This window comes from the organism of the source record quoted next, unplaced genomic scaffold (assembly GCF_019419815.1).
Source record: "Pyrus x bretschneideri cultivar Hongxiangsu unplaced genomic scaffold, Pyrus_bretschneideri_v1 Contig6, whole genome shotgun sequence".
NCBI lineage: Eukaryota > Viridiplantae > Streptophyta > Magnoliopsida > Rosales > Rosaceae > Pyrus > Pyrus x bretschneideri.
Window position 1 is genome coordinate 5,825,552 of NW_025999798.1, and position 12,780 is coordinate 5,838,331.

At 38.9% G+C, this 12,780-nt stretch overlaps 3 protein-coding genes across 3 annotated transcripts; all 3 read left to right on the top strand.

The window, feature by feature from the left end:
* Window positions 1-815: 815 nt before the first annotated feature.
* LOC103944741 lies at window positions 816-1,975 on the top strand. The gene has a single exon (XM_009355214.3). It carries the CDS (start codon window positions 962-964, stop codon window positions 1,547-1,549), a length of 588 nt encoding a protein of 195 aa, XP_009353489.2. The 5' UTR covers window positions 816-961; the 3' UTR covers window positions 1,550-1,975.
* A 1,579-nt stretch (window positions 1,976-3,554) lies between these two features.
* Window positions 3,555-8,856, top strand: LOC103944740 (DNA replication licensing factor MCM2). Its single transcript, XM_009355212.3, has 17 exons — window positions 3,555-3,874; window positions 3,982-4,160; window positions 4,269-4,423; window positions 4,514-4,691; window positions 4,854-5,073; window positions 5,158-5,365; window positions 5,635-5,769; window positions 5,866-6,057; window positions 6,146-6,318; window positions 6,405-6,593; window positions 6,702-6,818; window positions 6,952-7,036; window positions 7,123-7,275; window positions 7,386-7,511; window positions 7,601-7,783; window positions 8,308-8,469; window positions 8,577-8,856. Exons 1-17 carry the CDS (start codon window positions 3,657-3,659, stop codon window positions 8,691-8,693), a joined length of 2,790 nt encoding a protein of 929 aa, XP_009353487.2. The 5' UTR covers window positions 3,555-3,656; the 3' UTR covers window positions 8,694-8,856.
* Window positions 8,857-10,263: 1,407 nt separating this feature from the next.
* LOC103944738 (calnexin homolog 1) lies at window positions 10,264-12,738 on the top strand. The gene is made up of 6 exons (XM_009355210.3): window positions 10,264-10,434; window positions 10,518-10,587; window positions 10,773-11,902; window positions 12,012-12,083; window positions 12,192-12,308; window positions 12,406-12,738. Exons 1-6 carry the CDS (start codon window positions 10,330-10,332, stop codon window positions 12,547-12,549), a joined length of 1,638 nt encoding a protein of 545 aa, XP_009353485.2. The 5' UTR covers window positions 10,264-10,329; the 3' UTR covers window positions 12,550-12,738.
* Window positions 12,739-12,780: the final 42 nt, after the last annotated feature.

Consider the following 12,780-nt stretch of genomic DNA (forward strand, 5'->3'; position numbering starts at 1 on the left):
CATAGCCATCATCAGGTGATTCACCAATGTCAGGAATTGAATTCAGGATGTGCCGTGTGAAATACAGGCCTAGAATTCGTTCCCAACTACTGATCCACTCCCTGGTGGTTTTTATAAGTGTTAAGTTTGGTTTGTATACATGGGCATAACGCAACATGCGTTATAATATGTAGGATTATTTCAGTACATTCACATTCAGCATGCACATAACTCATATAACATTATTGCATTTTTTTATGCACCTAACTCCAAAACTTAGTGCATGAGCAACGAATATATAGCTTCACTTTTTTCCTCCATTGAATATTACTTTTCACTGGCCGCTTTACTTAACTCTCACCGTCCAAACTCCTTTTCATTACCTTTAATTTCTTAGCACCCTAACAAAGTGAAATATTTACCCCCACCTGGGAGATTTTCATATCCTCAGAACCACTTTATATATCCACCAGCATGACATTACTTAGTTGGCTAATCGCAGGGTCATAATCTTCTTCAACCATTAATTAACATATGTTTTGTGCACCTAAAGTAACCATCGTTATCAAGCTTTTTCTCCAAAAAAGTCGATCGTACGTCCCACATTTGTCCACAAGTCGTGTACGACGAGGATGCATGGTTCCACTTGCGTAAAAAGATCATGAACTCCATGTGGCACACAGTACAGTGCTACAAGAAGCTTCCGTTTCTGATTTTGTTCTAATTTATTTTTCTTATTTTTTCCTTTACACTTTCACCCCACTCCGTCACCAAAAAGTAGAAGCTTTTTGCTTTCTATATAAAGCCCCCTAAGGCTCTTGTATTCCTTCATGCAAAATAATCAAGCTTCCACCATATTCTTTCTCTTGAGCATCTCACATTTCCTTAAATATTATTTCTTCAAAGGGTTTCGTTCACTTGAATATATAGGGTTTCCTTGCTAACTCAGTGCAATTGTGACTAATTAAGCAAGAAAATAATCATGAAGAATAAGGCTTCTGTTTTCTTGAAGCAGATAATCACATTGTTGAGCTCAATAGCCAAAGCCAAGTCCCTCGCCATCAAGAGCAAAACCAGCGCCGCTAAAGCTCGCCTGATAATGTTTTCATTGGTGAAGAACAAGAAGGTTTTGATGGACACTGTGTCGCACAAGATCCACAGCCTATTAGGTCACGATCACCGTGATCAAGAGGAGGCGGAGGAAGGAGACCAAAACAAGGCGCTTGTTCTCTACAATGTCATTGCCAATGAGTACTCGCATACAGCTGGTACTTCAAGCTACATGCGAAGGTACAATGGTGAAGATGAGGAGGAGGACGATGACGATGATAAGTACCCTGATCTCAGGCACTCGTTGTTCGATGAAAATGAGAACTTTGACGATGTCAAAGATGGCGGGTCTGTGATCGATCTGGTGAAGAATTCCAAAGAGGAAGGACAGGATTTCAAGCTGGAAGACGAGATAGACCACGTTGCGGATTTGTTCATTAACAGGTTTCACAAACAAATGCGCTTGCAAAAGCTTCTATCCTTCAAAAGGCATCAAGAAATGCTCGACAGAAGCGTCTGAATATTCTGACAAATCAACACAAAATAATTACTATGTTGTTTACATTAATTAACAAGAAGTATTGTTATTAGCATTCCAATAGGAACATATCTTGCACTCTTTTTTATGAAAGAAAACAAGAAAGGCAAGAGTGTAAGATGAGTATTTTAGAGTACTTATAATAATTCTCTAATTAATTACATGTAGGATGAATCGATCGAACCGTATTATTTGCCATCAAACAGGTTAAACGTATCTGATTTGGCTATCTCATGCATCTATTATTGGCCCAGCTTTTCAGAAAATTTGAGCACGGCTGGAAAGTGCTTAGGGCTCTGGGAATTTTTTTTTTCTATTGCCTTGTAATTTTACAAGTATAAATATCGCTGTAAAGCTGTTAGTAATGTATACTTTTTGGAATGGAATAAAGGTTGGGGTTAGAATCCAGTGCGCACTGCCACTGCTAGATCTGGTAACGTATGCATGTCAAGTCGTTGGTGGTGCTTTACTTCTTTAATTTTTTCTTCACCCAGCTACAAAGTCGATCGTTGCGCTACTGCCAACAACCTTGGTAGTGGGGTGCACCATATACTTGTAATTAACCAACTTTAGTCTTACTCAATATATAATAAAGGTTTCCTCAAAAAAAAAAAAAAATGTAACAAAAGTTAGATGCACACGTTTTAAATAAGGTGATAAACAAATGGCTTGTGTTTGTAAAAACTATACACACAAATTAGTTGATGTGTGTTGTTTGAGACGGCTCAACCTAAGGCCTTAGACAACAATTAGAAAGAGGCCACCCATGCCTGCCCGATACAATATTTAGGGTTAAGTTCGGACAACTACTCAATTTTCACTGAAGATTCAAAATTGGTCCTATCCTTTTAAAAAAATTAAAACAACTATCAAATATTGATGATGTGGACAATTATTAAATAGATTTTTTACTCTCAAGTCATCTATGGAGTTTTGAATCTCCAAATTGACACAGTTTAGCTAAACAAATGTATGAGTTAACTTTGCTAAAAGAAGCCGATTTGAGGAATTATATCTCCAAAGACAACAATTACTAGAGACAAGTTCAGTATTTCTTCGTTACCAAAAAAAAAAAAAAACTTTAGTATTTGTTCACCTCATCATTTAATACTATAAACATCATCTCTTAGAGTTGGTAAAGTTATCATTTAATGCCAATAAACTAACGGGTGTCTAACTTTTCAAATGTTAGGTAGTTATTTTAAAGTTTTAAAAGGTTGAGAGATTAATTTGGAATCACTCCAGAAGGTTGGGTGCTTAACCGTGCTTAACCCTAATATTTATTTCATGGTTGAGTAAAAACAATTAATATTTAAAAAGGAATAAAGTTTAGTTGCAAGTGCTAGATTGTGATCTTACTTTTTAACTCACTACATCTCGAACCCTCTCTCCTTCCCTTAACAACTCAGAATACGAATATTGTTATACATAATGAAAAGCATGTATAGAGCTGTTTTAACAATGAGACTTTTTTTTTTAATATGTGGCCCAATACACAAGCCTTGTTATAAGGCGGACAACGAGTTTATACTTTAAGGTGTAGTGATGATATCTTTGCTTACCAACGTAGATGGCCGAAAGAAAATTGAAAACAGTTTATGCTGGAAAGCATCACAAAAATCTCCGCGGCAGTTTCCTCTCTTTTATCTTTAAAAGACTTTCATGGTACGAATATACCATAGCATTTTGTATCGACAATACAATGACATGTACAAGTTTCCTTTTACATAGACGTGATGCGCGGATAACAAGTTGTTGTGTCTTGACTAGTTTTCAGTTGATTTATAATTTGGGTTGATCCAAGCCCGCCAAGAATTTGCGTTTCCGAATCCAAAGCCCAGGTCCAGACCATGGGGTTTCAACTGAATTCTGAAAGCCCAAAATGAGGTCGATTCATCATGCGACGTGGCAGCCCACGCGAGCCAAAATGGCGGGAAAGGTTCCCGCCAAAAAGCAGAAGCCTCGTCCCGTGTGAGCCCTAAGGGCAGCGGAATTCCAATTTCTGAATTGCAATTCCAGCCGCATAGAGAGAGAGAGAGAGAGAATCACAGAGCGTGAGAGAGAAAGAAAAGAACTTTAATTTAAGGAAATGGCAGATAATCATCCGTCGACGCCGGATTCGCCGACGTCGGTCGGGTTCAACACCGACCAGCTGCCGCACACGAGCCGCACCTCCGAGAACTTCTCATCCTCCTCTTCCGACGACGAGGCCGCCGTCGACCCCGAAATCGTCCGAGATGAACCTGACGACGACCCCCTCCTTGAAGAGGAGGAGGGAGAGGATCTCTTCCACGACAATTTCTTGGAGTCAGTACTTCAGTTTCCTCTCTCTCTAAAAAGCATGATGTTTTTCAACTTATTTTATTTTCGTAGTTTTGATTTTCGAGAAATGATTGTTGTGGATGATTAATTAGTGATTATCGGAGAATGGATGGGCACGATCAATACGAGTCGGTGGGGCTGGATGATTCCGTTGAGGACGAGAGGGATTTGGATCAGATCATGGCCGACCGCCGGGCCGCGGAAGTCGAGCTTGATACCCGCGACGGTGTCCACACCTCCCGCAAGCTCCCCCATCTTCTCCATGACCAAGGTGAGTAAATTTTGTTTCTCTGAATTTAATGTAACAATTCAGATTAGGTTTTTGATGTTGGTGTGGTGTTGGTGAAATGTTGAGAGTATGTTGGCATTGTGGTTGCAGATACTGATGATGATAGCTATCGGCCTTCGAAGAGGGCAAGGGCAGATTTCAGGCCTCCGAGAAGCTACGATGATACAGACGGAATGCAGAGTTCACCCGGAAGATCACAGTCACAGCCCGAACACTCCAGAGAGACTGATGTTGACGGTGATGAGGTTTAGTTATACAAATCATCCTTAACTTGCGTTGCAAACCCTTTTCTTGTATGTCAAATTCTTATCACCGGTTGTGGGTTTCATGTGTAGGATGATGAAGACGAAGACTTTAATATGTATTGTGTTCAGGGAACACTTAGAGAGTGGGTTACTAGAGACGAAGTGCGAAGATTCATAGGCAGAAAATTCAAAGAGTTTTTACTCACCTATGTGAAGAAGGATCACAGTGATATCGAATGTGTGCGCCTCATTAATGAGATGGTGTTAGGTAAATGCGTAGCTTCTTTCATGACTGTTATGGTCTATTAACTGTTCTACTTTTTACCCCATTGTTTGTGATTTTGGATTTTGAATGAATTTACTGTTGCATTTTGCAGCCAATAGTGCCTTGGATTTTGGATTTGAATGAATTTACTGTTGCATTTTGCAGCCAATAAGTGTAGTCTGGAGATTGATTACAAGCAATTCATCCATGTTCATCCCAATATTGCCATTTGGTTGGCTGATGCCCCCCAGTCTGTCCTTGAAGTTATGGAAGATGTTGCCAAGAATGTTGTGTTTACTTTACACCCCAATTACAAACGTATCCATCAAAAGATCTATGTCCGGATAACTAACTTACCTGTTTACGATCAGATTCGCAACATTAGGTATGCTGGGGATTTCATTGTTTGGTGAAACCTTTCCTTGCCTTTTCCTTTGTGGTGACGTTTTCATCCTCTAATGATGTGCAGGCAGGTCCATTTGAATACCATGATTCGTATTGGAGGGGTTGTGACCCGGCGCTCTGGGGTGTTTCCCCAGTTGCAGCAAGTAAAGTATGATTGCAATAAATGTGGAGCAATCTTGGGGCCATTCTTTCAGAATTCTTATTCTGAAGTCAAAGTTGGTTCTTGCCCTGAATGCCAATCAAAAGGACCATTCAGTGTCAATATTGAGCAGGTGAAGTTTTACAAATTCACATCTGCTTTCAGTTGTTTTTTAATGTTATGGAATTTTATAGTTAGTATTGCACTTGAAGTAGGTTGAACAGCTGTTGGAGGACGTAGTTGAGTTAAGGTTTTTGTTCTGGGTTCAACATCTATATAAAAATGTTGGTCTAAATTAGCCTTTCCTTTTCTTCCCCCTGTTTCCATCCCTTTTCTTAGCAAAGACAAAGAGTATAAGTGAAACACAAATTGAACCTTGTATATATTCATTTCTTGCTTCAGACAATATACAGGAACTATCAAAAGCTTACACTCCAAGAGAGCCCTGGAATTGTCCCCGCAGGTCGGCTTCCAAGATACAAGGAAGTGATACTATTGAATGATCTAATTGATTGTGCTCGTCCAGGGGAAGAGATTGTAGGATCCTCATCTTTGTCTTGCTCTTTTTTACTTTGTTTTAGTGAATAATTACTCGCTCATATTCTGTTTTCTTTTCTATTTGATATATTCCAGGAGGTCACTGGCATTTATTCAAATAATTTTGACTTGTCTTTGAATACAAAGAACGGGTTTCCTGTATTTGCCACTGTGGTTGAAGCAAATTATATCACTAAGAAGCAAGACCTATTTTCTGCTTACAAACTTACTCAGGAAGACAAAGAAGAGATTGAAAAGTTGTCAAAAGACCCTAGAATAGGAGAAAGGGTATGTTACCAAAACCCTCATTCTAAAGTTTCTAAACTACGTACCTCTTTGTATTACCATGAAATAACTATAAGTTTGATGAATGCAGCTTATCAAGTCAATTGCGCCATCAATCTATGGTCACGAGGACATAAAGACTGCAATAGCTCTTGCCATGTTTGGAGGCCAAGAGAAAAATGTTGAGGGAAAACACAGGCTAAGAGGGGATATAAATGTACTTCTCTTAGGTGATCCTGGCACGGCGAAATCACAGTTTCTTAAGTAAGAGATACTATCATTCACATAAAAGTGTATCCAATTTTTTCACAGTGAAGATCTATTTAATTATTCAATTTTCCTCTAAAAAGGTATGTTGAGAAGACTGGGCAAAGGGCTGTGTATACTACTGGTAAAGGAGCATCTGCTGTGGGGCTCACAGCAGCTGTCCACAAGGATCCTGTTACAAGGGAGTGGACTCTTGAAGGAGGAGCGCTTGTTCTAGCTGACAAAGGAATATGTCTTATTGATGAATTTGACAAAATGAATGATCAGGATAGGTACTGAAATGCTACTGCGTATGTCAATCTTCCAATTATGAAAGCTGACTCACGCCCTTCCCCATTTATGTTGAGGATTTGAGCACTAACACTTTCATCTGCAATTAGGGTGAGTATTCATGAAGCAATGGAGCAGCAAAGTATTAGCATATCAAAAGCTGGGATTGTCACTTCTCTCCAAGCACGCTGCTCTGTCATTGCAGCTGCAAACCCTGTTGGAGGAAGGTCTGTTAAATTAAATAGCCATTGGGACATACAACCTCTCTTGCATTTTTAAACTTAGACATAATTTTCTTCTTCCCATTGTAACCATTACTTGCATTTCTGAGAACATCTGACCTGTATGTCTGCATTCCAGATATGATTCCTCTAAAACATTTGCACAAAATGTTGAGTTAACAGATCCGATCATCTCTCGTTTTGACATCCTCTGTGTTGTTAAGGTCAGGATTCTACAAACGCTAGTCTACTTTTCCACATTTCTATGTCAGTTCATTTTGACAGGGTGGGAAAAAATGATAATATGCAGGATGTGGTTGACCCAGTCACTGATGAAATGCTTGCAAAGTTTGTCGTTGACAGTCACTTCAAGTCACAAGCCAAGGGAGCTAACATGGATGATATGCCTATAAGCGAATCCCACGAAGATAGTGAAGCCTCTGCCAACCCAGTAGATCCAGAGGTTTTATACTTCATATTCTACCCAGTCTATGAACTTGTACTTGCTTGGTTTGTATGCACTTGAGTTTCTTTCTTTTTAATCTCACAAGTTTTTGGATCTTTTGTTTTCAGATAATTCCTCAAGATATGCTGAAGAAATACGTAACATATGCCAAGTTAAATGTATTCCCAAGGTTGCACGATGCTGATTTGGAAAAGATCACTCGTGTTTATGCTGATATGCGGAGAGAATCTTCAGTTAGTTTCTTTTCTACGTGTTCTATCTTGAGAGTTTGTGCTTTGGGTTTAACCTTACAGGAGACTCACTCTTTTACTGTTCTGTTTAGCATGGACAAGGAGTACCCATAGCTGTAAGGCATATTGAATCAATGATCAGAATGTCTGAAGCACATGCAAGAATGCACCTTAGACAGCATGTAATACAAGAAGACGTGGACATGGCGATTCGTGTATTACTTGATTCATTCATCTCAACACAAAAATTTGGGGTGCAGAAAGCTCTGCAAAAGGTATAAAAAAAACCGCACATCTTCACTTTCCTTTTCCCATCTTTACTCTGGTGTCTTTAGTCTTCCAAAACTTCTGATATTATGACAGAATGGCAACTCTACTTGACACACTGAATTATTAAGGTTTTAGCTATTATTTAGCTCGGCAATGGAAATTTACGTTATAGTGAGTATGGTCAATTGCATATGCGAGGATTCTTAAGTATTCCACCGCGGCCAACTTTCCATTCCTATTTTCTTGTATTTGTTGCTTATTAATGCTCTGATAAGTTTTCAATTACTCCTGGTCAAAAATCAAGTTGCAAATGACTCATGATATTCATCTGTAGGTCTTTGCTGAATGTTTATGCCGTTAACTTTTAAATACCATAGCTATATATATGCATTTTCACAATTAAATCATTGCCAAGCACGATCTGATCTTGTTTGTACTTTGTGCCTATCTGAAGAATTTCTGGATCACTTGGCAATTTTTTTTAAGTTTTTTGTAGTGATTACTGAAGGATTTGTTTTGTATTATGCAGAAATTCAGAGAATACATGACTTATAAGAAGGATTACAACAGTGCGGTCCTTCATTTACTCCGTCAGCTCGTGAGGGATGCAATCCGCTTTGAAGAAATTGTTTCCGGATCAGCCGCAGGGCTCACCCACATTGATGTAAAAGTGGCAGATTTGCAGAGGATGGTAATGCAGACATGAAATCCTGCTATTGGAACTTGTAATTTTTGACTTTCCTAACCGAAATTGGTACTTGATAATCGAGCTTTTCGGATTTGATTTGTTCTTTGCAGGCGCAGGAGTATGAGATTCTTGATCTGCGACCCTTCTTTACAAGCGCTAGTTTCTCAGGAGCCAACTTTGAGTTGGATGAAGAGCGTGGATTGATAAGGCATCACCTTGCAAGATGATGATGGGAAGAAGCACGAGCAAAAATGTTGCATAGTTTTGAATGCAGATTATGAACTAAATCTCACAATTTTCATTTGCTAGACCATATGATTGCAAATGTCCTAATTTGCTCCAACAAATACAATTCAATTACTAATCATATGCTTTATTTTCTTTCTCAAAGGTAAAATTCAATACCAAAAAAATACATACACGGGTTGATATTCAATTACAATAAAAGCACAAAACTAAAAGGTAGACTCGAATGCACCGCTAAAAAAGATACTTCTCACCGGCGACAGTTCAAAAATCACACATAGGTGTGACCACCCTAGCACCTAGCAGGGGTTGAAGCTCTACGCACCTTCCGACAAAGCCGCGAAACGCGTTGAAATTAATCGGTCATGGATCTGGAAAATTATAGGATGGAGGGAGGCCGAAACTGGGGAGAAAAGAACCAGGCGTACATAGTAGAGAAGAGAGGCAAAAGAAAAAGAAAAAGAGCTGCCAGCGACCCTGGCCACGCCGAGGGCCGGTGGCTGAACGAGACACCGGATCGAAAAGCTCACACAATCGGTGAGAAAACCTCGCAGACATAGAGAAAGTCTCGCACATAAAGACAAGAATTCTTGCTCATCATATGCTTAAGGAAGTAATCCGTACACTTCTTTTTTCTGCATGTACACCGTTATAATCAATATTGATAGTACGAGAGAATGATGGAATCGAAAATTGACTATTGAACCAATTCGTCCATAAGTATTTCATTAGTCCATCTAAGTGATCGTTTGAATATACTTCTAAAATAATTGAAAAAAATTTTAGAGAAAATATTTTCGGATTCCAAAAGCACCAATTATATGCTTCTTTTGGAAAGCATTTTAAGTGTTTTTGCAATATTTACTTGCTTTAAATGTTTTTTTTAGGATTTACTTACATTTTTACTAAGGATTGGGTCTAAAAATATTTTTACCAAAAACATTTTTAGTTATTTTAAAGTACATCCAAATGAGATCTAAGTGATTGAGGTAACTTAAATATATAGATATTTCATAATCAGCTCGTTTGTATTCTAAATCATGAGAAGATGTGAGATTTGCATATGCTTAAAATACACTACGAAATCTCTCCAATTCCCTCTAATTCCTCAACTTTATCAAATTATTTAAAATCAATTTCTAATTGAATATACCTGGAATGTTATAAACTTCTTTAAAATCCTAATTGAATATATCCGGATTTCTAAGGATTTTAATAAATTATCTTAAAATTCTAATTGAATACACTTTGAATTTCAAAGAATCACTTAAAATATTAATTGAATACTCCTAAGTTCATTAAAAAAATTAAAATCTTTTAAAATGCCAATTAAATACATTCCCTAATATTTTATAAAACTGTTTTATAAGCCACAAGAAAAAAATTAAACGGTTCTAACAATGATATTTATTACAATTAAACTACATTTCTCACAACTCATGCATCGTCCAATAATATCCTTCTACTTTATTAAAATTTCTTCCTTTCAACTGGCCGCCAAACAATAAAATAAATAAATAAAATTTATTCTCCTAGTGAAGGAAAGCTTTCAAATCAACTGTTCCAGTGTGTAGGCAAAATCGAAGGCGCGCTTAGGGTTAAGGCGCGACGGTCCTCATGGCAGGAACACGGTGGCGTCGAATCACTGACCTCCTTCTTCTGCTGCTGATTGGCTGCTCTGCTTCTCAGATCCACGCTTCTTCAGAATACGAAGTCGATTCGGTAACCATTCCCTTCCATTTTCTTATTTATTCATAATAATCTTTATTTTTCATGACTGTTTACAGAGAATTTATGATTTACAGATCTTTTACGAGCCGTTTTCTGAGTCGTTTGAAGGCCGATGGATTGTTTCTTCGAAAGATGAGTACCAAGGTATCCGGTTTTTTGTTGATTGTTTTAATATCAGCTATTCGCAGTAATTAACTGTTTTCTGTTATCTATGTTTTCCTAAATTGTTTTTCTGTGCAATTTGAGTCGTTTACTCTCCGAGTGTAGTCAAATTTATTTTTTTCAGTGAATTTTGAGTGCTTAATTTTATTTATTAATGTCGAGTTTAGGGGTATGGAAACTGTCCAAGAGTGAGGGACATGATGATTACGGGCTTCTGATGAGTGAGAAGGCGAGGAAGTATGCAGTGGTGAAAAAGATGGACAAGGCTGTGAGCCTTGCTGATGGAACTGTTGTCCTACAGTTTGAGGTCCGGCTCCAGAACGGGCTTGAATGTGGCGGTGCTTACTTGAAGTACCTCCGGCCACAGGAGGCTGGATGGAAAGCGGAGGAATTTGACAATGAGTCGCCGTATTCTATTATGTTTGGACCGGACAAATGTGGTTCCACAAACAAGGTTCATTTCATTTTTAAGCACAAGAACCCCAAGAGTGGAGAGTATGTTGAGCACCATCTCAAGGACCCTCCATCCGTGCCCTCCGATAAGCTGTCTCATGTTTACACTGCCGTACTGAAACCTGATAACGAAGTTAGGATTTTGATAGATGGGGAGGAGAAGAAGAAGGCGAATTTCCTGTCAAATAAAGATTTTGAGCCTGCATTGATTCCAGCCAAGACAATTCCTGACCCAGAGGATAAGAAGCCAGAGGATTGGGATGAGCGGGCGAAGATTCCGGACCCCAATGCCGTTAAGCCTGATGATTGGGACGAGGATGCACCAATGGAAATTGAGGACGAGGATGCTGTGAAACCTGAAGGGTGGTTGGATGATGAGCCTGAAGAGATTGATGACCCTGAGGCGACAAGGCCAGAAGATTGGGACGACGAAGAGGATGGTGTATGGGAACCAACAAAGACGGATAACCCCAAGTGTTCTTTGGCACCTGGTTGTGGAGAATGGAAGAAGCCAATGAAACATAATCCTGCTTATAAAGGAAAATGGAGCCCTCCTATGATTGACAACCCCAGTTACAAGGGCATCTGGAAGCCTCGGGAAATTCCAAACCCTGATTACTTCGAGACCGAGAAGCCCAACTTTGAGCCCATTGCTGCTATTGGCATTGAGATATGGACAATGCAGGACGGAATATTGTTTGACAATATTCTCATAGCTGATAATGAGAAGGTTGCTGAATCTGTTAGGCTAACAACGTGGAAGCCGAAGTTTGAAACTGAGAAAGAGAAACAGAAGGCTGAGGAAGAAGCTGCAGGTCTTTCTGATGGACTCTCAAGCTACCAGGTAATCTAATTTTTTTCTTTTTTTTTTCATTTTATATTTGAGTTTCCTTTGTATCGATTGATTTTTGGTATATCATAAGCTAATCAGGGTTAAGAACAAATACTTGCAGAAGAAAGTATTCGACCTTCTTTACAAGATAGCAGATGTTTCTTTCTTGGATGCATACAAACCCAGGATCATTGTAAGTGCTTGGCTTGCCATTGCAGCATCATAACAACTTTTTTTCAAAAGTGATGCTTAATTGAATCATAGAAGATGATAATCATTTGTTTTTGCATTGCTCATGCAGGAATTGATTGAGAAGGGAGAAAAACAGCCCAATATTACAATTGGTGTTATCGTTTCCGTCGTGGTTGTTCTCTTGTCAATTTTCTTTAAAATCCTGTTTGGTAGCAAGAAACCGGCGGTATACATCTAGCATATATTCACTTTTCTGTAGTGGTAATGACTTTTGATCTCATAAGCTAGTGCACTTGTAAACTCTTTTGCCCTGTGCTTTTCAGGTCACTGTTCCAGAACCAAACAGGGCTGCGGCTGCAGAGACATCCCATGATGAAGGAAGCAGCGGCGAGAAGGAAGATGAGATTGAGAAAGAAGAAGCTGAAGCTCCTCCCCCCCGCAGGCGGTCTACCAGAGGGGAAACATGAGCATACATGCAGTATGTGGTTGTTATACTCGCAAAATTTTGAGATAGAGCCTACATGGCTTGATTCCTGCAAGTATGTTTCCGAAACTTCCTTTTTTACTTCTTATTAGAACACTTGTTTAAGTACGGATTAGCGATACTCTTGTGCTGATCGTTATTTTGTTGGAGGTAGATGTTGATCCACTCTGTATTAGATGTTGTTCCAGATGATATAACAGCAACATAAAGATAA